Source organism: Pan troglodytes, chromosome 20 (genome assembly GCF_028858775.2).
Source record: "Pan troglodytes isolate AG18354 chromosome 20, NHGRI_mPanTro3-v2.0_pri, whole genome shotgun sequence".
NCBI classification, from domain to species: domain Eukaryota; kingdom Metazoa; phylum Chordata; class Mammalia; order Primates; family Hominidae; genus Pan; species Pan troglodytes.
The window spans coordinates 46,928,596-46,953,088 of NC_072418.2; the positions used below are offsets into that span (position 1 = coordinate 46,928,596).

Below are 24,493 nucleotides of genomic sequence, written 5' to 3' on the forward strand. Positions count from 1 at the left end.
ATGGAGCCAAAGGAAACCTCACCCCCACCCAAGGGAAGCGGTGAGTGATTGTGCAACCCTGCGCAGGAAACCATGCTACTCAAGGATCTTTGCAACCCATGGGTCAGGAGATCTCCTTGTGAGCCCATGCCACCAGGGCCTTGGGTTTGATACACAGAGCTGTGTGGAGTTTTGGCAGAGCAGCCTCTCAGGCACACACAGAGACCCAGGAGGTTTACATGCTCTAGCCCCAGAATTCCTGGCAAGGTGGCAGATTCATCCTTATATTCCCCTAGGAAGGGGGCTGAATCCAGGGAGCCAGGCAGCAACATTCTGTGGGCCCCACTTCCATGGCACCTTACAAAACCCACTGGCTTGGAATTTCAACCAACCAACAGCAACAGGCTTCAGCCTGAAATAGGAGGGAGCTCCTGTGGGGGAAGGCTGGCCACCATTTCTGTGGTTCAGTCTACTCAGCATTCCAGCCTGCCAGCTCTGGAGAGACCAGGTTGTCTGGACAAGGAGAGGCTCCCCCTGCCCAACACAGAGCACCTGCTTTGCCAGATCATGCCCAGACTGCTGCTTTTTTTTTTTTTTTTTTGAGACGGAGTCTCACTCTGTTGCTCAGACTGGAGTGCAGTGGCATGCTCTTGGCTCATGGCAACCTCCACCTCTTGGGTTCAAGCAATTCTCCTGCCTCAACCTCCCAAGTAGCTGGGATTACAGGCAGGTATCACCACACCTGGCTAATTTTTGTATTTTTCATAGAGACAGGGTTTCACCGTGTTGCCCAGGCTGGTCTTGAACTGACCGCAGGTGATCCGCCCGCCTCAGCCTTCCAAAGTGCTGGGATTACAGGCATGAGCCACTGCACCTGGTCCAGACTGCTTCTTTAAGCAGGACCCTGATCCATTCCTCCCCACTGTGTGGGGTCTCCCTGTGGGGGGTCTTCAGTCACTCCAGCCAGGCTTATACTGACAGAAATCTAATCTCTACCTCCGATGGAGCTCCCAGGGGAGTGGCAACCACTGTCTCTATGGTTCGGTTGACAAAGCTGTTCCAGCCTGCTGGCTTTGGAGAGTCTGGGCAATCTGGGTGAGGAAGGGTCCTCCCCCAGCGCAGCACACCTGCTGTACCAAAAGCAGCCGGACTGCTTCTGTAAGTAGGTCCCTGATCCTGTTCCTCCTGACTCAGTGAGACCTCCCAACAGGAGTCTCTAGACACCTCCTACAGGAGTCTTCAGGCCAGAAACTGGTCAGTATCCCCCTGGGACAGAGCTTCCAAAAGAAGGAGAAGGCTGCCATCTTTGCTGTTTTGCAGCTTTCACTGGTGACACCTCCAGGTACGGGAAAAACAGAGGCAACTAGGGTCTCGAGCAGACCCCAGCAAACTGTGGCAGCCCTACAGTTGCTAAAAGTCAGTGGCTTGACTGTTAAAAGAAAAAACAGGCAGAAAACAACAAGAACATCAACAAAAAGACCCCACAAAAACCCCATTCAAGGGTCAGCAACCTCAAGATTGAAGGTAGGTAAGCCCACAGATATGATAAAAAGTCAACACAAAAAAATGCTGAAAACTCAAAAAGCCAGAGTGCCTCTTCTCCAAATGACTACAGCACCTCTCTAGCAAGGGTACAGAACTGGGCTGAAGCTGAGATGGCTGAATTGACAGAAGTAGGCCTCAGAAAGTGGGTAATGAACCTTGCTGAGCTAAAGGAGCATGGCATAACCCAATGCAAAGAAGCTAAGAATCATGATAAAACAATACAGGAGCTGATGACCAGAATAGCCAGTTTAGAGAGGAACATAACTGACTTGATGGAGCTGAAAAACACAACACAAGAACTTAACAATGCAGTCACAAGTATCAATTGTAGAATAGACCAAGAGGAGGAAAGAGACTCAGAGCTTGAAGACTATCTTTCTGAAATAAGACAGGCAGAGAAGAATAGAGAAAGAATGAAGAGAAATGAACAAAACCTCTGAAAAAAAATATGGAGTTATGTAAAAAGACTGAACCTATGACTGATTGCGGAACCTGAAACAGATGGGGAGAATGGAAACAAGTTGGAAACATACTTTAGGATGTTATCCAGGATAACTTTCCAAACCTAGCATGACAGGCTAATATTCAAACTCAGGAAATGCAGAGAACCCCGGTAAGATACTCCATGAGAAGATCAACCCCAAGACACATAATCATCAGATTCTCCAAGGTCAAAATTAAAAAATGTAAAGGGCAGTCAGAGAGAATGAAAGGTCAGGTCCCCTACAAAGGGAAGCCCATCAGACAAATAGCAGACATCTCAGTGGAAACCCTACAAGCCAGAAGATATTGGGGGTCAATATTCAGCATTCTTAAAGAATTCTTTGCCAGAATTTAATATCTGGCCAAAGTAAGCTTTGCACATAAGTGCAAAGAAATAAGATCCTTTTCAGACAAGCAAATGCTGAGAGAATTCATCACCACCAGGCCTTCCTTGCAAGAGTTCCTGAAGGAAGCACTAAATATGGAAAGAAAAAAACCATTACCAGCCACTACAAAAACACACTGAAGTACATAGACCAATGACACTATAAAGCAACCACATAAACAAGTCTGCAAAATAACCAGCTAGCATCATGATGGCAGGATCAAATTCACACATAACAATACTAATATCAAATGTAAATCGGCTAAATGCCCCAATTGAAAGACAGAGAAGTGCAAGCTGGATAAAGAGCCAAGACCGATTGATACGCCATGTTTAAGAGACCCATCACACGTGCAAAGACACACATAGGCTCAAAATAAAGGGATGGAGGAAAATCTACCAAGAAAATGGAAATCAGAAAAAAGCAGGAGTCACAATCCTAGTTTTTGACAAAACAGACTTTAAACCAACAAAGATAAAAAAAAAAAAGACAAAGCAAGGCATTACATAACGGCAAAGGGTTCAACAAGAAGAGCTAACTATTCTAAACATATATACGCACCCAATAGCAGGGGACCCAGATTCATAAAGTAAGTTCTTAGAGACCTACAAAGAGACTTAGACTCCCACACAGTAATAGTGGGAGACTTTAACACTCCATTGACAATATTAGATCATTGAGATAAAAAATTAACAAAGATGTTGAGGACCTTAACTCAGCTCTGGATTAAGCAGACCTGATAGATATCTGCAGAACTCTCCACTCCAAAACAACAGAATATACATTTTTCTCATCATCACATGGCTCTTAAAAATTGATCACATAATCGGAAGTAAACACTCCTCAGCAAATGCAAAAGAACTGAAATCATAACAGTCTCTCAGACCATAGCACAATCAAATTGAACTCAAGATTAAGAAATTCACCCAAAAAATTAAAACAAAAATGAAATTAACTCAGAACCACACAACTATGTGGAAATTGAATAACCTGCTTGTGAATGACTCCTGGATAAATACTGAAATTAAGGCATAGATCAAGAAATTATTTGAAACTAATAAGAATAAAGACACAATGTACCAGAATCTCTGGGATGCAGCTAAAGAAGTGTTAAGACAGAAATTAATAGCACTAAATGCCCACATCAAAAAGCTAGAAAGATCTCAAGTTAACAACATCACAACTAAAATAGAGAACCAAAAACAAACCCCAAAGCTAGCAGAATACAGGAAATAAGATCAGAGCAGAACTCAAGGAGACAGAGACACAAAAAATCTCAAAAATTAACAAATCCAGGAGCTGGTTTTTTGAAAAAAATTAATAGACTGCTAACTAGACTAATAAAGAAGAAAAGAGAGAAGAATCCAACACAATCAGAAATGATAAAGGGGATATCACCACTGACCCCACAGAAATACAAGCAACCATCAGAGAATATTATAAACACCTCTCTGCACATAAACTAGAAAATCTAGAAAAAGAGAACAAATTTCTGGAAACATACACCCTCCTAAGGCTGAACCTGCAAGAAATTGAATCCCTGAATAGACCAATAACGACTTCTGAAATTGAGGCAGTAATAGTCTACCAAAAAAAAAAAAAAAAAAAAAGCCCAGGACCAGACAAATTTACAGCTGAATTCTACCAGAGGTACAAAAAAGAGCTGGTACCATTTCTACTGAAACTATTCCAAACAATTGGAAAGAAGGGATTCCTCCTTAACTCTTTTTATGAGGCCAGCATCATCCTGATACCAAAACCTGGCAGAGATAAAACGAAAAAAGAAAACTTCAGGCCAGTATCCCTGATGACTATCAATGCAAAAATCCTCAACAAAATACTGGCAAACTGAATCCAGCAGCACATCAAAAAGCTTATCTACCACAATCAAGTTGGCTTCATCCCCAGGATGCAACGTTGGTTCAACATATGCAAATCAATAAATGTGATCACATAATGAGAACCAAAGACAAAAATCACATGATTCTCTCAATAGATGCAGAAAAGGCCTTTGATAAAATTCAACATCCCTTCATGCTAAAAGCTCTCTGTAAACTAGGTACTGAAGGAACATACCTCAAAATAATAAGAGCCATAGATTTCAAACCCATAGCCAATATCATACCGAGTGGGCAAAAGTTGTAATCATTCCCCTTGAAAACTGGCACAAGACAAGGACCAGCCCCCCGCCCTTTCCCCACTCCTATTCAACACAGTATTGGAAGTTCTGGCCAGTCAAGTCAGACAAGTGAAAGAAATAAAGCATATTCAAATAGAGAGGAAGTCACAGTATCTTTGTTTGCAGATGACATGATCCTATATCTAGAAAACCCCATCATCTCAGCCCAAAAGCTTTTTAAGCTGATAAGCAACTTCAGCAATGTCTCAGGATACAAAATCAATGTGCAAAACCGCTAGCATTCCTATAAACCAACGACAGGCAAGCAGAGAGCCGAATCATGAATGAACTCCCATTCACAATTGCTACAAAAAGAATAAGTTATCTAGGAATACAGCTAACAAGGGAAGCGAAGGACCCCTTCAAGGAGAACTACAAACCACTGCTCAAAGAAATCAAAGAGGACACAAATGGAAAAACATTTCATGCTCATGGATAGGAAGAATCAATATTGTGAAATGGCCATACTGCCCAAAGTAATTTATAGATTCAATGCTATTCCCATTAAACTACCGTTGACATTCTTCACAGAATTAGAAAAAAAAACCTATTTTAAAATTCATTTGGAACCAAATAGCCAAGACAATTCTAAGCAAAAAAGAACAAAGCTGGAGGCATTATGCAACCCAACTTCAAACTATACTCCAAGGCTACAGTAACGAAAACAGCATAGTACTGGAACAAAAACAGACACATAGACAAATGGAACAGAATAGAGAACTCAGAAATAAGACCACACACCTACAACCATCTGATATTCAACAAACCTGACAAAAACAAGCAATGGGGAAATGATTCCCTATATAATAAACGGTGCTGGGAGAACTGGCTAGCCATGCACAGAAAATTGAAACTGGACCCCTTCCTTACACATTATACAAAAATTAAGATGGATTAAAAACTTATGAAACCCAAAACTATAAAAACTCCAGAAGAAAATCTAGGTGATACCATCCAGGACATAGGGACAGGCAAAGATTTCACGATGAAAACACCAAAAGCAATTGCAACAAAAGCAAACTTTGACAAATGGGATCTAATTAAACTAAAGAGCTTCTGCACACCAAAAGAAACTATTATCAGGGTGAACAGACAACCTACAGAATGGGAGAAAATCTTTGCAATCTGTCCATCTGACAAAGGTCTAATATCCAGAGCCTACAAGGAACTTAAACAAATTTACGAGAAAAAAAACCATTAAAAAGTGGGCAAAAGACATCAACAGGCACTTCTCAAAAGAAGACGTACATGCAGCTGACAAACATGAAAAAAAAGCTCAACATCACTATCATTAGATAAATGCAAATCAAAACCACAATGAGATACTGTCTCACATCAGTCACAATGGCAATTATAAAAAAGTAAAAAAGAAGCCATTTGCAGCAGCTCAAAGTGCTGTAATCCCAAACCTTTGGGAGGCTGAGGTGGGTGGATCACTTGAGGTCAGGAGTTGGAGACCAGCCTGGCCAACATGGCGAAACGAACCCCTGTCTCTACTAAAAATACAAAAAATTAGCTGGATATGGTGGTGCATGCCTATAATCCCAGCTACTAGGGAGGCTGAGGCATGAGAATTGGTTGAACCCAGGAGGCAGAGGTTGCAGTGAGTCAAGGTCATGCCACTGCACTTCAGCCTGGGCAACAGTGAAACTGTGTCTCAAAAAAAAAAAAAAGTCAAAAAGCAACAGTTGTTGGTGAAGTTGGGGAGAAAAAGGAATGCTTTTACATTGTTAGTGGGAGTATAAATTAGTTGAACCATTGTGGAAGACAGTGTGGCAATTCCTCAAAGATTTAGAGGCAGAAATACCATTTCACCTAGCAATCCCATTACTGTAATATATACCCCCAAATTATAAATCATTCTATTAGAAAGATACATGCACTTGTATGCTCACTGCATCACTATTCAAAATAACAAAGACATGGACTCAGCCCAAATGCCCATCAATGATAGACTGGATAAAGAAAATGTCATACATATAGACCATGGAATACTATGCAAACATAAAAAGAAATTAGATCATCCAGGACATGGATGGAGCTAGAAGCCGTTATCCTCAGCAAACTAACACAGGAACAGAAAACCAAACACTGCATGTTCTCACTTATAAGTGGGAGCTGAATGATGAGAACATATGGACACATGGTGGGAAACAACACACACTGGGGCCTCTTGGAGGGGTGGAGGGAGGGAGAGCATCAGGCAGAATAGCTAATGGATGCTGTGCTTAATACCTAGGTGATAGATTGATCTGTGCAGCAAACCACCATGGCTCACATTTACCTATGTAACAAACCTGCACATCCTGCACATGTACCCCTGAACTTAAAATAAAAGTTGAAGAAAAAAATAAATCATAGTATTAAAAAGGAGAAATCTTGCAAGAAATAATTTATGGAAACATGAGTTGAAATGCAAGGTACACTCAGCACTGCAATGTAGACCTTTATTTTGATTATTATCTTATTCCACTTGGCTCCTGGCTTCTCCTCATCCTCTGTTCTCAAGTCGGATTCTTATTATTTGGGACTCTGTCTAGTGTTCCCTTGATTGTATATAGTATAAATTTAACAATCATTTGTCACTTTTTTCACAATATGAGGTGAAAAGATTTTGTAATAACAGACCACTGCATATTGTACAATTAAGTTTTTTCAACAATTTTAAGGCAGGATTCACAGTAAACACTTTTTTCTTTTAAAAAATTATTTTTAAGGAATAGAGACAGTCTCACCATGTTGCTTGGCTGGTCTTGAACTTCTAGGCTCAGGCAATCCTCCTACCTCAGCCTCCCAAACTGCTGGAATTATAGGCATGAGCCACCACACCCAGCCCACAGTAACACTTCTAATGTGGCAGATGTAGTTACATTGACAAAAATTTTTCTAGTAAAGGCCAGGTGTGGTGGCTCACTCCTGTAATCCCAGCACTTTGGGAGGCTGAGGCAGGTGGATCACTTGAGGCCATGGGTTCGAGATCAGCCTGGTCAACATGGAAAAACCCCGTCTCTACTAAAAATACAAAAATTAGCTGGTGTGGTGGTGTGTGCCTGTAATCCCAGCTACCTGAGAGGCTGAGGCATGAGAATCGCTTGAGCCTGGGAGGCGGAGGTTGCAGTGAGCTGAGATTGTGCCACTGTACTCCAGCCTGGGCAACAGAGCGAGACTTCATCTAAAAAAAAAATTCCTAATAAGTTTTGAATTGATCATGATTTGTAATTCTGCGTTTCTGTGCAGGCTTTAATATGATTGCCTTCTAATTGCTGTAGTTATTTCTTTTATCAGACTTCTCAGGTAGAAGCTTTGCCAAATTTGAAGGAAAATTTTTGGCAACCTCAGTATTTCTTCCCATCTCCATGAACTACCAAGAAAATTTGTTGGAGTTTGGTGATTTCATCATACATATTCATTATTGGAGCAAGAGTAACCTTTACATACTCTTCTTTATTGTTGGCCATAAGAATACGTTTTTTGGAAAGTGGTATATGGCAGTATGTATAAGGTACAACTGTTCAACCTGGAAATCATAGGATAGAAAATTACAACATTAAAACTCTGAAAATTAGTAGATTACATGGATGATGTCACTTCATTTTAAAATGGAAAGAACAAGTGTTCAACCACAGGAATTTGTATGAAGTGCATTTATTCATATAAAAACACAAAGCCAGTAAAATGATGACATAGATGTACAATAAAAAGAGAAGAGCATAATGTATGCCTTAGGGAAATCCTATTGTAGCCTTCATAACAAACTAAGTGTCTTTGTGTTTCTGGGTTTGTTTATTGGTTATTTTTAGTGTGTACGTACATCATTTGTGAATGAATATTCTGACATTTTCCCTGGCAATGAGTATTTGCTGGAATTTTTCATTTTATAATTTTATGCAATTTAAATGTCTCATTGAACACCAATTTTACCAAAGCAGTTATGTGATGAAAAATTTGAAAAATTATTAATATTAATCACTTACCTATAAGGACTCTGAATAAGATTGCTCTACATTGTCATATGACAGTTCAAAATTAAGGAATAGGGATGTGGAAGTCATATTTCAAAATAAAAAAATGTATCTGGTCACCTGGATATACAGATTGATGAGTGTGGTCAACTGCCTTCATAACTAATGTGTGTGATTCTGCTTTAGGCATAAGTCAGGAAGCAAGCAAATCCTAGTGACAGAAATAATGTGGGTATATATAATTGTGGAGGTTAAAAAAACAGATTCTTTGAAGAACAAATGCGCATGATCAGGGAACTTAACATGACAGCAGCAGTCTCTTAGTGTGTGGAACCAGCTCGGACAAAGAGCTGATTTGGGTGCTAATTCATAGTTATACACCATGGTGTAACTTAACTGTATTAGGTTAAAAGGCATTCTTCAAAGTATCTAGTTGAGATACGTAAGCTTTTCATAATTAATTTTCTAAATAATATATTTTCATGATGCTATATTCATGCTGTGCCAGTTTGGATAGTAGATTGGAGGTCCCTAAGACCACCTCTGGGTTCTGTGATTTACTAAAATAACTGAGACTATAGTTGTACTTATAACAATATTACAGTGACAAGATACAAAACAGAATCTGTAAAGGGAAATGGCTCATGGGCAGTTGTCTAGAGGAAACCAGAAGCAAGCTTACCAGAGTCCTCTCTGCATGGTGTTACATAAGACTCAACTCCTCTAGCATTGAATTGTGATACTACTTGTGAAATGTCTACAATGGAAGCTCATTAGCAACCAGCAGCACAGGTTCTTATTGAGATTGATTATGTAGGTATGTGTCTAGTACATATCAAGATTCCCAACTCTAAGAAGAAGAGCAAGTGTTCCAAATAAGCTGCATTGTAGAGTTTAGGCGCAGTGACCACTCCTACCCGTTATGGAAAGGTGGTAACTCTCTCAAACCCCATGTTCCTTGACTCCAGCCAAAGGCCAGTGTTGCAAACAGCTCTTTTTAAAGTTAGCAGTCTGACTTATGCCTGCTATGTTAACTTTTTGTGCATGTGGTATCAGAAAAGTAGGGCCTGCAGTCTTGTGGGGTTTTCTTAAACTATCACCAGGTAATAGTTCATCTCTAAGATAATTATTTGTAAAAGAAAATTCATCAGATTACATTTTTAAATATTTTTATAATAAAAAATACCATAGGTAGGCCTTCCATCTACCCTCTTGTGTGCCTGGGTCCTCAAATTGGTCACAGGGTGATATTAACAGCTGATTTGTTTTTATTGTTCATATTTATGTCTCACAGACTGCATGAGTATTTGACTCCCAATAAAACTGAATATTGAATACCTAGCTTCATATGTAGTACCTGAGCTTTTGTGTGGCCAGTATTTCTTGCCACTTCTCACCATGGACTGGGTCCCTTTTATGTGTATGACCCTGGCGAGTTCATTATGTTAACTTTGAAATTGGGTACATTATTATAATTGGGAATTATTGCAGAGTCTCAATCTCTGTGTTTGAAAAATGAGGGAAGCTTCCCAAGTTATTATTCTCTGACCATATCAGTAGGATATCCATTTAAATGTTTGAGTTAAATGCCACAACATTTGTGTGTGTGCGTGTGTGTTTTTTTTGATACACTATGACAATAACTTCCTGGATAGATTTGTTGTTGTTTTTAATTTTTATAGTAAAAATACACTCATTTTACTTGCAAGAATAATGTCTAGACATTGGAAACAATTACTTTGGTACAGAAAAAAGAAATTGCACCTTTTAGTAGCATCTTCCTCTCGTGGGTTAGTGTTCCATCTGAGCCATCCTGGGGTATAGCCACATGTTTTTTGCAGTTGCTTAGCCAGTCCCACAGTGGCATAAGAAAGTTCCTTGCAATAAATCATTTGTATATGTCATATTGATTTTGTTACTCCGTTTCAACGCTGACCAAAAGATATTTTGTTCCAGAAGTGGTTCTAGAGGAAGAGAATCTTAAAAATGAGTTTTCTAAATCAATTCTGTGTTTTCTCAAATTGGATTTCTCATCTTTTTTAGTTTAAAGGCACTATTGACTTTATTTCCAGTGGAAAATAGGGCATTGGTTGTTAAAGCCACGGCATGGTGATAAATGTATGCCAAATATATTGGATAATCCCAAGCATATACCTATAGAAGGCATGATTCTAGATGACTATGAATTTGTTAGTTTCGGACATAATAGTCAAACGAAGGACTCTAGTGGTATTTACTAGTTGCTCCGATTTGTGCTTCAGAAAGTGGGAAAGAAAAAGATGAGGACAAGGCATCAAATTCCAGCTCAATCAGAATAACCTGAAAGCTTCAGTCATTATGCATGGCTTCTTAACCTTGTGTTGTTGATCTTGGCATTCATAGTAAATAACTTGACGGGAAATCTATTACACTGTTACTTTATTTATATAGGCAGGAGGATTCTATTGCAAGTAAACAGAAATCCAGCTGGAATTACCTAACAGAATCACATCTCCCAAATCAATTCTAAGACATGTCCAGTTTACAAATCCACAATTGCTTCAATAAACGGGAGGTCAGTTCTGTATTAGGATGGACCCTGGTACATTGCAGAGTGCTTCACAAGGCCCTACAGCCATTAACCCGTGTGACTATGTACTCAAAAGGAGAAATATTCAAACATCTTGGCAACGACTAACTCCTATTGTCAAATGGCACATTTATATTTTGATGATTGGGCCTGGTGAGAAGGAAGCAGGAAGGAATCTAGGCATATTTGTAAGATACATACATACCAGAGGGAAGAAATAAATCTTATAATAATTCATGGGCCTTTCACCTTGGTGAAATTTCCACTAGTTCACTGATGTAGGCCTATTGAGCTATCCCTTCTGGGTGTAGGGCAAGTAGAATATAGCCCTTCCTACGATCAAAAAATAGCGTCACAACGCCTAGTGGACCACTGGGGCTATTGTATGCTACTTATTCCTCATTGAGGCGTGCTACTTTGCCTATTTTGTGTGACCTGAAAACATTTTGACTCATCCAAGATAAGTCTGTGCAATGTGTCCCAGCTGCTATGTAAGTTTCTCTGCCATCAGGACCCTATGACCCAGAAAAGCCAAAAGTGATTAAAATGTTAATGAAAGATAGTGATGGTTGAGCCTTTGGCTGGCCCTAGTTAGTAAATCAGCACTTTACAAGGCTGAGGTGGGAGAATCGCTTGAGCCCAGGACTTCAAGACAAGCCTTGGCAACATAGCAAGACCTTGTTCTAAAAAAAAAAATTGAGGCGAACAGACCAAAAACTCAACATAAAAATGGGTAATAGATTTGAACAATTTACAAAAAGAAAAATAATATTGACACAGGAAATATGCAAAAATGTTCTATGTTATTTAAAAAACAAGAAATATAAATTAAAACTAAATTTAAATACACTTCTTACCATTTGATTGGCAAAACTTTAAAAATGTTGTAATAACACATTTTGTTAGCTAGTTTCAAGGCAAGAGTATATTTATACATTACTTCTGCAAATGGAAATGGTACCAAAAAATTAAGGCAACTTGACAATATGCAACAAAATTTCTGTTAATATCTTCACTTTTCAATCCTGCTTTCTGGGATGTACTCTTCTGATGTATCTTCAACAGGGATAATATACAAATGTACAAGTGTATTTATAACAGCATCATTTGTAATAATAAAATATTGGAAGTCACTGAAATGTCCATAAATTGCAGCGCTGTTATATAAACCACTCAATGGAATTTATGCAGTTTTAAAAATAAATTACTCCATATGACATGATTTCCAAGATGTTATTATGTGAATATAGAAGAATTAGAAGTGTACTGTCCTAACATTTAAGTAAAAAGGAAAAATAAGAAACACATCTATTCTGTTAAAAAAAAGTGGTAATGAAAATAATAAAATTAGTTACATAAAGGTGTTAGGTGGCAACACTGTGGAAGTGGTTTAGGGGTAGGAAGGAGGGGAGTGGCACTTCTCTGAGAATAATATGTGGTAGAGCATTGACTCATGGGAACATGTTGATGACTGACATACCCAATAATATAAAATCAAGAATGAGATTTCTTTGTAGATAAACTAGGAAAGTGAAAATCATAGAATAACAAATTAACCTAAATGTATTTCAAATCAATAACATAAACAGTCTAAAGGTGACAGCAAGAAGTAATTTAAGCAACTTATTAAACAGTACAGTGTTTGACTATATATCCTCAGTCTAAAGACAAAAAGAACTATAAAAAATGTTGAACTCTACTTTTGAATTGTTTTTTACAATGATATGAATTAGTAATTCTGACACTGCATGATGCGTATGCAATGGTCTTAATGTTTGTGGCCCACCAAAATCCATATATTGTAATTTTTACCCTCAATGTGATGGTAATAGGAGGTGGGGCCTTTGGAGGGTGATTAGGTCACGGGATGAATACCCTTATAAAAAATGCCAGAAGGAGCTTGTTTGTCACTTCAACCAAATGAAGACACAGCAATATGGTGCTACCTATGAACAAGAAAGTGGCCAACTACCTGACACAAAATCTGCCAGTGCTTCGATCTTGGATCCCAGTTTCCAGATCTGTGAAGAATAGATTTCTGTTGCTTAAAAGCCGGCCGGGCGCGGTGGCTCACGCCTGTAATCCCAGCACTTTGGGAGGCCGAGGTGGACGGATCACAAGGTCAGATCGAGACCATCCTGGCTAACACGGTGAAACCTCTTCTCTACCAAAAATACAAAAAAAATTAGCCGGGCATGGTGGCGAGCACCTGTAGTCCCAGCTACTCGGGAGGCTGAGACAGGAGAATGGCATGAACCTGGGAAGCAGAGCTTGCAGTGAGCCGAGATCGCGCCACTGCACTCTAGCCTGGGCGACAGAGCAAGACTCCGTCTCAAAAATAAAATAAAATAAAATAAAAGCCAGGCAGGCTATGATATTTTGTGACTAAAAAATATTGGTACTGAGAGGTGGGCTTGCTGCTGCAACAAATACCTAAAAATGTAGCAGTCTTTGGAACTATGTAATGGATAGAGGCTAGAAGAGTTTTTACATGTATGCTAGGAAAAGCCTACATTGCCATGAATGGACTGATAAGGACAATTCTGGTTAGGGCTCAGAAATAGAGAATAAGAACTGTAGAGAAAACATCAATCTTGTTAGAGCATACCTAGGTAGTCATGATCAGAATGTTGGTAGAAATATGGACAGTAAAGGCCATTCTGAAGACCTCAGTCAGAAATGTTGAACATGTTATTGGAAGAGAAGAGAGCTTCTTGTTATAAAGGGACAAAGAATTTGGCTGAATTATATTCAGGTGCTAGTGTTTTATGGAAGGTAGAATTTGTGAATGATATAATTGTTTATCTGAATTAATTTCTAATCAAAGTGTTGAAGTTGCTTGAATCATCTTGACTACCCGTAGTGAAAGGCACGAAGTGAGGAATGACTGAAATAATTATTAATTAAAAGGGAAACAGAACTAAAATTTTTAAAAGTTTACAGCCTATCTACTTTGGAAAAAAAAAACAAAACAGGAAACCTGAAGAAAACAAGGGTATGGTTAAGCAACTAATTCATGAATTTAGTATGGATTGGCCATGTCAACTGAAGCCAGGACCTATTGTCCAAGACAATGGAAGAATGACCCCAAAGGCATTTCACAGATTATGGCAGCTTCTCCTCCCATCACAGGCCCAGAGTGCAAGGACCTGGGGGACAGAAAGGGCCTTTGATGCCAGATATACCCTAATATATTAGGCACAGTTTCCTGCCTACTACGATTCAGCGTGTCAATAAATTTTTCTCTCTTGGGAGGGCAGAATAGAGCAAGGATACAGCTGTAACTGGTTTAGAAATAGCAGTCACTCAATTTTCAGAGAAGTGTTCCTCATACTGTGGTTGGCACAGTTACTTTATCTAAAGAAAACCATGAAAAGTATTCTTTTTTAGTTTAGAAAAATTGATATAGAACATGAGACTCCATTTTTTAAAAATAAAAATATAGGTTGATAGGCCAGAATTCACAGGTCCACCTGCCTGAGCCAAAATTCTCACGCCTCCAGAGAGCAAATGGACTCCATTTCCCAAGATACCAGCGAAACGCCTGCGGGAGTCTAGTTGCCCGGTCGATGCGCAGGAAATTTGGCTCCCGCAGGCGTTTCGCGAGTATCTGGGGAGGCGTGGGAATTTTGGCCCAGGCAGGAGGACCTGTGAATTCTGGGAAGTGGAGTCCATTTGCTCTGTGGAGTCGTGGGAACTTTGGCTCAGGCAGGCGGATTCGGGGGATTCTGGGAAGTGTAGTCCAGACGCCTGTGGCATCATCGACACTTCCGGTCTCCGAGCAGGACATTGCTACTTAACAAGGTGGTTTGAGCCAACTATGTGTCTTGCGGGTCTTTGCGAAAGTGAACCAGTTATTAGGGGCGCCTAACGACCTGGGGGGTCAACTAAGGGGGTAAGAAGCCCTGGAGAAGACCTGAGGTTTGGAGATGGGAGGGGTGGGAGGGGAGTTTCGTTGCCGTCGATGGAGCCTTCTGGCGTTGGGGGCTGTACTCAGGTCCACCGGAGGAGTCGTCGGGGGTTCGGGGGGGCGGGGAAGAACTCTGTGTAGTCTTGTGTGCCTGTTTAGAGGGTTTTCCAGGTGTTTGACCTCGCTCAGTCCGCCTCCCTCCACTCTTAAGTGTGCGACCTCTTTCTCGCGATATAACGTGGGGTGTTACTTAATCTCCCTGTACCTCCCATTGCCGTTTTTTAAATGAGGATTTTAGGACCATCCTGATAGAATTGTTTTAGGAGTTGAAAGTTGTGGTATAAAACAAAGACTTAACAGCTCCTGTCACTTGGTGTCCTGTTAATTTCCCGCGAAGTGGTCAGGTGCCCGGGTGGGGTCAGAGCTCCAGCTGCCCCGGCCCTTCTCTTGGAGCCCGGCAGGGCTCTGGATGATCCCGGACGCCTCTGACCTCTTTTTAGGAAGGCGTGGGTTGCATCCACGTTTCACGAAGGGAGAGGAGCATTTAACTTGTATCCGGGACGGCGACGCAGAGTGTTTGACAGCTTTCTCCTTCCCCAGCCTGACTTTTCTAAAAGAGCTGCAGGGAGGGACTTGGCTACTGAGGACAAAGCTGTCTACACGAGTGGTCTTTGGCTTTTCTCTTTTTTAAAAAAAGTTATTTATTTTGTTAGTCTGTTTTTATTATTGTTATTATTTGAGAATGAGGTTTGCTCTGTCTCCCAGGCTGGAGTGCAGCAGTGGCGCGATCTTGGCTCACTGCAACCTCCGCCTCCTGGGTTCAAGGGATTCTCTGTCCTCAGCTCCGGAGTAGCTGGGATTACAGGCATGCGTCACCATGCCCGGCTAATTTTTGTATTTTTAGTAGAGACGGGGTTTCACCATGTTGGCCAGGCTGGTCTCGAACCTGTGGTCCTAAGTGATCCCCCTGCCTCGGCCTCCCAAAGTGCTGGAATTACAGGTGTGAGCCACCGCGCCGGGCCGGTTTTTTCTTTTACAGAGATGTTCACCTCAACCAAGAGTGTATAGGATGTGTCCTTGGGTATGGGTGTTGATAATAATTAAACCTTAATTGGTAACTTAATTCTAAGGGCTTTATGGAAATAAATACATTTACGCCACACCATGGCTCTGTGGAAAGGTATTGCTCTTTTTCTTTTCTTTTTTTTTTTTTTCCTGAGACGGAGTCTCGCTCTGTCGCCCAGGCTAGAGTGCAGTGGCGCGATCTGGGCTCAGTGCAATAGGCCGCCTCCCAGGTTCAGGTGATTCTCCTGCCTCAGCCTCCTAAGTAGCTGGGATTACAGGTGCGCACCACCACGCCCAGCTAATTTTTGTATTTTTAGTAAAGACGGGGTTTCACCGTGTTGGTCAGGCTGGTCTGAAACTCCTGACCTCGTGATCCGACCGCCTTGGCCTCCCAAAATGCTGGGATTACAGGCGTGAGCCACCGCGCCCGGTCGCTCTTTTCCATTTTAAATATGGGAGTGAGACACCTGGTGCTTAGTTCCCAGTAGAATGAGGTACAGCTGGAGCTGGAACCTAGGCAGTTTGGGTCAGAGCCTGAGCTGATCATCCCTTGGATACATTTTCATTGAGGTAGAGGAACTAGCTGGAATCAGGTGGGGAAAGAGAGTTAGGACTTGATTGAAGGGACCTTGAGAGCAAGGCTCATGGACTTGGACTTCTGTAGGAGTCTTTTAAAAATTTGTCAACATCCTGTTTCACTTTTTATAAGGATTTTGTATTGTGGAACCATATCATTGTGGAGCATTTTAAAATTAGATTAATAGGAGGAAAAAACATGTTTTAAATTACCCATGAATCCAAGATGTGAAGGTGGTAACTGTCTGATACAAGAGATGGAACTTCCAGTTCTCCTCCGTTTCTTTTTAGTCTTTCTCTGTGTCTATTGTATATTTATTTATAAGCATTTAAAAAAATTGTTATAATATCTTAATGTGTTTTCCCATATTTCTTTAACTATGGAAATTTTTAAATACTGCTAATAGAGAATAAACTAGTAAACTGCCATATTATGTCATGCTCATCCAATATTATTCCCTTTTTTTTTTTTTTTTTTTTTAGACGGAGTCTCGCTCTGTCACCTAGGCTGGAGTGCAGTGGTGCGATCTCGGCTCACTGTGAGCTCCGCCTCCCGGGTTCACACCATTCTCCTGCCCCAGCCTCCTGAGTAGCTGGGACTACAGGTGCCCGCCACCACGCCCGGCTAATTTTTTGTATATTTAGTAGAGACGAGGTTTCACTGTGTTAGCCAGGATGGTCTCGATCTCCTGACCTTGTGATCCGCCCACCTCGGCCTCCCAAAGTGCTGAGATTACAGGTGTGAGCCACGGCGCCCAGCCCCCATTGTTATCATCCTTATGACTATTTCCTGATAGTTGAAAACCTTTCATTTTTATATCATTTCAAAGCTATAGAAGAGTTGCAAAAATAGTATAAGGAATTCTCATATACTCTTTACCCAAATTTGCCGATTGTTTACATTTTTCCAGTTTGCTTTGTTGGTGGCCATCAGCCAAATACTACCAGGAACATATCTGTAACCAGAGACGATTGTAGATTTCTGCAGCAAGGAAGCCCACATTCCATGGTGATCATGGGGTGACTTGGTAAGAGGTGTTTAGAAAGGGCAGGTTATAGGGTCTCACATAACATGCTAGACAATATTAAGATATCATATTAAATGATATTTATTAAATATTAGATATCTGTTTAAAAAACTACTAATTGTGCTTATAGTGTTATAATTAGATAGTGCTAGATAGCATATTCCATAACATCATGTTATATGTGGTTCCATAATTAAATTTGTTCAATTTTTTCATTTATAGTCCTCACAACTATCTTCTACCCCACCCTTTACCCTGACCCCAGTTTAAAGTCTGATTATATGCATTGTGTTTACTCGTCACATTTCTGTCTTCTTTAATCTGGAAGGATTTCACAGCCTTTTTCTTTATATATGTGGTATTTTTAAAGAGTGTAGGCAAGTTATTTTGGAGAAAGACGTTCATTGGGATTTATCTGATATATCTCATGTTTAGGTTCAGATCATGCATTGTTATTGCTTCTGGGCCTTATGCATTGTTGGTGCGGATACTGCCAAAGTGATAAGGCTTCCTTCCTATTGTAACATAACAGGGCCAAACGATGTTGGTTTGGCCCTTCATTGGTGATCTCAACTTCATTCATTTGGCCAAGATGATGTCTTTCAGATTTGTCCACTATCAAATTACCTTTTTAAAAGAAATTGTCAAGTTTCTTCTGGGGAGATACATTATTAATGGGCATTCACTATAAAAATGAACTGCCAGTTCTCCCCCACTTATTTATTAGTTTCTTCAACTATAAATATTCTATCAATATGGACTCAGTCTTGTTAAGTTAAATGACATGTAAACTAACAATTATTTTTTCCAATTCTATTGAGGTATTTTTTACGTATCATAGCATTCACCAATTTCAGGTGTACAATTCAGTGATCTTCAGGAATTTCACATAGTGGTTTTGCCATCATCATGATTCAGTTTAGACCATTTTCATCCCCTAACTGGACTTCTTGTGCCCACTTACAGTTAAAACTCATTTTCAGGCCAGGCACGGTGGCTCATGCCTGTAATCTCAGCACTTTGGGAGGCCAAGGTGGGAGGTATAGCTTGAGCTCAGGAGTTTGAGACCAGCTTGGGCAACATAGCAAGACCCCATCTCTTAAAAAATAAAAACTTATTCTCACCTCAAATCTGGAGCAACCACTAACTTATATTCTCTCTATATACCATTATCTATTCTGGATGGTTCATATAAATGGGATCGTATAATCCATGGGTTTTGTGATTGGCTTCTTTCATTTAGTATGATGTTTCCGAGCTTTGGAAACATCCTTTAAATTTCCAAATAAGATTCCATGGTATGGATACGCCACCATTTGCCTATCCATTTACCCAGAGGAAGGCATCTTGGTTGTGTGCAGTTTGGGTTTATTATGAATAATGCTGCTGTGATCGTTCATGGGCTAATTCACAACACACATCTCTCTTTTTCTGCAGACTGTGGCACGTTTCAGGCAGGATTCCTCCTTCCTTCAAACTGCATCACCCAGGAGTCTGCAAATTCCCCAAAGTAGGAGGAAAAATGACCACATTCAAGGTGAGGGGGGCGTGCCTCTCTCGCTGTTAAAATTCCATGTCACTACTCATATTGTCATGTGTTTTTCTCTGTCATGAGAAGACTCAAGGGGAAAACAGGCATTTGGGGACCTGTTTGTGCCAGGTGCTTCCTTTATCTCTTTTGTGTTGACTGCATTTGGTTTTTGGTTTTGCTTTGTTTTGTTTTGTTACCATTATTTATTTTATGGAGTGTGAAAATTAGTAGAAATGAATAGTGCTACCACTTCCTTACCTCCCCTCTCTCAAATTATCTGTTTTTATCTTATCTTGCTGTTTGTCATGTACATTCGTAACTGTATTTGTATTGATGATATACATCTAATTGTAAACTGTGCTCTTTTTATATGTTATATAATCTTCCATTTTTATGGTTACATCATATTCCTATTACATTGATATATCTTTTTATTTATAACTACCTCACGCTCATAGACATATTTTAAGCAACACTGCAGTGACAGCTTTCCTATATATAACCTTTTCCCACAAAATTAATTTTGAAAACCATATGCCATTTTAGCTCAATTTTGAAAGGGTACTTTTGATACGTACCACATTGGCTGTTTTGCAGATAGAATATTTTAACTAGGCACAGAACAAAAGGATATAACTGCTGCACCACACAAATATTGTTGGAGTTTTCACACTGGAAGAGCTAGATTCTGTGTTCTCCTTGTCTCAGTCATACTTTGCATGTGCTTTATTTACTGGTCTCTTCTTATTCATTTATGTAGTAAGCAGTTTAACCAAAGCAGTAGAAAGCCTTCATTTAAAATGTCCAGTGATACTAAGTTTTGCCAATCACTTGTGTTCTGTTACTACATTTACTCCTCAGAGCAGCGGAATGAGGAGGTTCCTGATCTCTTCTTCTTCTTGAACAGGTGAAATATGAGAAACCTTCTCAGGTGTACACAGGCAACCAAAGGTCAGGAGTGTTAGCCATTCGGCTCAGGTGAAAAAGAGAAACAAGGAGAGAGACAGAATTCTCCATTGAGCAACCTGTGCCCTGTGGTGTGGATGTCTGGAGTGCCCTGTGGAGTGATGGTGTCCCTAGTGGTGCTGCTCCTCCCTGTCCCTACTTGGTGTAACTTCTTGTCACATGTCACTATAACATGGCATCTACTCCAGGCACTGAAGTATACTGATTACCATAGTTGTTATAGAAAATCTTTAAATCCCTTATGGCAAAAGATGCCTCACACAATGTTACCAGAAGAAATAATGACCTGGGGCAGAAATGTTTGCCACGTGGATACCTAAAGAAAATAAAATTCAAAATCAAAACCTTGAGCACAGAATAAAGGAAAAACTCCAAACAGATAGGAATAAAGGACACTAAAAGGCCAATGTAAAAGGAGAAGTAGAGATGTCCAATAACCTTGAAAAGTGATGTGTGAAAAGTGAAAAGTGATTTGTAATCAAATAAGTGAGAATAATAGAACGATTTGTTCCCCAAATCAGATTACCAAGACTGTGGGAATACTTATAACCTGCTCTTGGCCATGATAAAGAGAAGCAAAGTACTTGTATTCTGTTCAAAGATTATGGAGGTAGGTAAAAAACTGGGAAGAAAGCATGCAGTTATATGATCACAGTTCTAAATGTGCTTATTTTTTGACGTTTTAATTTTCATTTGAAATTATTATTTTAAACAATGAGAGAGTAAGATGTTCTTACATCTTGCTACATCATTACTTAATGATGCTCTTTACAGGATTGATAATGGAAAATATGTAAAATTAAATATTCTTTACTGTAGCTAAAAGTAGGTCATCAGATCTCTGGAATACTATGCAGCCATGAAATAGATAATGCTAGTAACAGCAGTAAAAATGATTCCAGCTAATGTTCATTAAACAGTGGCACAGATGTTTCCAAATGCTATGTATTTCCTTGTTTAATCCTTTAAAATACTGTGCCAAATAAGGACTATTATTTAGAGAGGAAAGTAAATCCTGTAGGCAAACATGTCTAAGGCCGCACAGCTAGGAAGGGGCAGACCCTTAGGATGTACAATGATGCATTCTGGCTTCTGATCAGGACACTGAAGGCTGCAATTAACATTTGTGGTTTGTACCTTGAGAGTAGAGGACACACTACATAACTGTCCCACTCAGCTGTCCACACTGGTACTGTGGAGTAGGTTCACTGTGCACTGATTACCAACTTGTGTGAGTCCTGTGAGACAGAACACGATCTCACTCAACAGATTACGTGAAGCAGATTTGTTATCTACAAATTGGCAGCAAGGGAGCACAGAAGTGTAGGATACACTGTGAGGTGGCCATCCAAGGCTGAAGAAAACGTCCTGGGGTGGGTAGAATCTTGACCCCATTTCCACCAGAGCAGAGGTACCCCAGAAGGCAGCCCACCCGAGGTTATATACCTCTGGGGCAATACGACTTACTGGGCACTTTCTCCCTAACTCAAGACATTATCTTCCCTAGGAAGGACAGGAACATTGCATTGCTACCATGTTCTATGTTTATTCTTCAAAACTATACACAAGAAAGAATGATTCAAGGCCACCCTGAAAATTACCCACAGTTACCTAAAACTTGTTAGTTTAGCAAATACTAAAGAAAAGCAATAGCATCCAGGGTTTGAGTATGAGAGAGGAGGACCCAACAAAGTTGGGACTGAATTGTTTAATGTTGCTGGGGCAGTTGGCAAGATGTGTCGAACCTATATATGGGTAGCTCAGGATGCAGCATGTAGAGTCCTAGAGGGTTACATACAAGTAGACTCAATGAGTGCACAGAATAAATGTATGAGACTTCATCATTGCACTTCTGGTGGAGTTCAGGAAAATCAGTATGTGTCATTGTCAGGATATAGGCAGAATGAGTGGGAAATCTCTAAGTTGACCTACATCCCTCAATATTGAGAGCAACTTTCCACTCATCCCCTTCCCCTGCTCAATGCCGCTTCTCCCCCAGTAGTCCTTGGTCATAAGATTGAAGTTATGTCTTCTTGATGTTGTAGGAGGCAGTGACCTTCAAGGATGTGGCTGTGGTCTTCACTGAGGAGGAGCTGGGGCTGCTGGACCCTGCCCAGAGGAAGCTGTACCGAGATGTGATGCTGGAGAACTTCAGGAACCTGCTCTCAGTGGGTGAGCACGGGCATCTTCTGTGTCTGAACATCAGGCCTCAGGAGTGGTTTTGTACCTTAGAGTGTTCAAGTTTGAGTGTGCATTGGGAACCTAAATATCCAGTAAATTTTGCCTAAATATTACCCAGAATGTGTTGGGATTCAGCACGTGACCTTACCTATTCACAGGGCATCAACCGTTCCACCAAGATACTTGCCACTTCCTAAGGGAAGAAAAGTTTTGGATGATGGGGACAGCAACCCAAAGAGAAGGGAATTCAGGTGAGAACTAAGCATCTGTGTGTCCTTGTACCTGACTCTCCCACCTGTTGTGCTTCTGTCCATGCCCATTTGCATTGCTCTGATGTAAATGACCACATCTCCTTCCTGGATTATTACAACTGCCTTCCAGTTGGTGGCCCTGTTCCCACCCTTCCCACCCTAATATCTGTTCTCATGGCAGCCAAAGCGATCCTTAGGAAATGGAAGTCAGATTGTCATTCCTCTCCTCAAAAGCTTTTATAACTTCTTATTTTTATTGATGTTACAACCTCTTTAAGTGCATCTTAGAGACCTATGTGGTCTGCTCTTCATCTCATTCTGCCTCTCTGACTACGTGTGTCCTTTCCATCTTTCTCCATCATTTCCAGCCACATTTCTTCCCTGCTGTTTCTGTCCTGCCAAGGACACTGTATTGCCTGTTGTGGTAACCAATGACCACAAACTTAGTGGACTAAACAAAAATATTTATTATCTCTCTGTTCTTTAGGCCTGAAGTTTGATACATTTCACTGGGCAAAAATCCAAGCATCCCTAGGGCTTTGTTTCTGCCTGAATGTTCTTGGAGGGAAAACTTCACTTTGGTTTACCAGTGTCTAGGCACTGTCCACACTCCCTGGCTCTTGTTTCACGTCTCCATCTTCGAAGGCAGCTACTTTGCATCTCTGACCATTCTTCCATAATCCCATTCCCTCTGCCACTCTTCCTAAGCCTCTGCCTTCTACCTTTCAGGTCCCTTGTGATTGCATTGGTCACTCCTGCATAAACCAGGATGATCTTCCTACCTTCTGCTTAGGTGACTAGTGACCTTTATGGCGTCTGCCGTTTTAATCCCCCTTGCTGTGTAACATAATAGGAAGGCTGACTGTATATTGCAGAACAATTTTTTTGGCCTGCTGATGGCTGCTTATCCAGTTCTGACTTTCTTAGGTTCCCTTGACATGATTGGTTTCAGGTGTGTACAATTGACCCATGTCCCGTGGAAACGTCTAAGCATTGTTTTTATGACCACACTGAGTAAGATGCCTTCCCTGAGACTTACCCTGGAGCTTTCCATAGGGAGCATATTTATATCTGGGAAGAAATTCTTTTTGAATGAGGATTTCCAGCTACATTTCCTTTGAAAGATTTACCCATCTGCAGCCCATTTGCCTTTTCCAAAGTCTATATACACTTCACTGGCCCCAGCTTCCTCCTTCTTCGTACTAGAAGGGGGAAGAATGAGGATGAGGGGACACAAGTCATGTAGCTGAACATTTACTCTATTTCTGGTCCTCTTTCTTCATAAATGTGTCTATTTCTGCATCTTTATGTCATACAAGTTTTGTTTTCAAAAACATTAAAGGATATAGATTTTACACAATTTTTTCTTGATTTTTATAGATTTAGTGCTGTATTTTGAACTGGTGAACTTTATGACCTGTTAGGAATTGGGAAACTGCCCTCTAAAACTAGAAACATCCTGAAGATTCTCCTTTCTCCTTAAAGATTTCTTATTAATTTATTTTTGAGATGGAGTTTCGCTCCATGGTGCAATCTTGGCTCACAGCGACCTCCGCCTCCCAGGTTCAAGTGATTCTCCTGCCTCACCCTCATAAGTAGCTGGAATTACAGGTGCCCATCACCACACCCAGCTAATTTTTGTATTTTTAGTAGAGACGGGGTTTCACCACATTGGCCAGGCTGGTCTCGAACTCCTGACCTCAGGTGATCCACCCGCCTCAGCCTCCCAAAGTGCTGGGATTACAAGTGTGAGCCACCATGCCCAGCCAAGACCTCTTATTTATACGTGACAGTATATTAAATATATCTACGTACCACTGTATACCAATAGGTACACACTTACCTATTAATCCTTTCCAAGATTCAACCTCTGCAACTTAAC

The 24,493-nt window shown here is 40.5% G+C and overlaps 1 protein-coding gene across 16 annotated transcripts in view; it reads left to right on the forward strand.

Annotated features, from left to right (window-relative positions):
- ZNF230 (zinc finger protein 230) overlaps positions 1-24,493 on the forward strand; it is a 61,781-nt gene that overhangs the window by 17,589 nt on the left and 19,699 nt on the right. For 3 of the 16 annotated variants that reach the window (XM_063801841.1, XM_024351432.3, XM_063801843.1), the window contains 4 exons: positions 19,120-19,219; positions 20,701-20,789; positions 22,225-22,351; positions 22,519-22,611. In XM_063801841.1, coding sequence (XP_063657911.1) covers positions 19,120-19,219; positions 20,701-20,789; positions 22,225-22,351; positions 22,519-22,611 — 409 coding nt within the window. Of the gene's footprint in view, positions 1-14,679; positions 15,025-17,565; positions 17,683-19,119; positions 19,220-20,039; positions 20,121-20,700; positions 20,790-22,224; positions 22,352-22,518; positions 22,612-24,493 lie in introns of those variants that run through there. The other 13 variants (XM_063801845.1, XM_063801844.1, XM_063801848.1 and 10 more) reach the window with 11 other exon arrangements.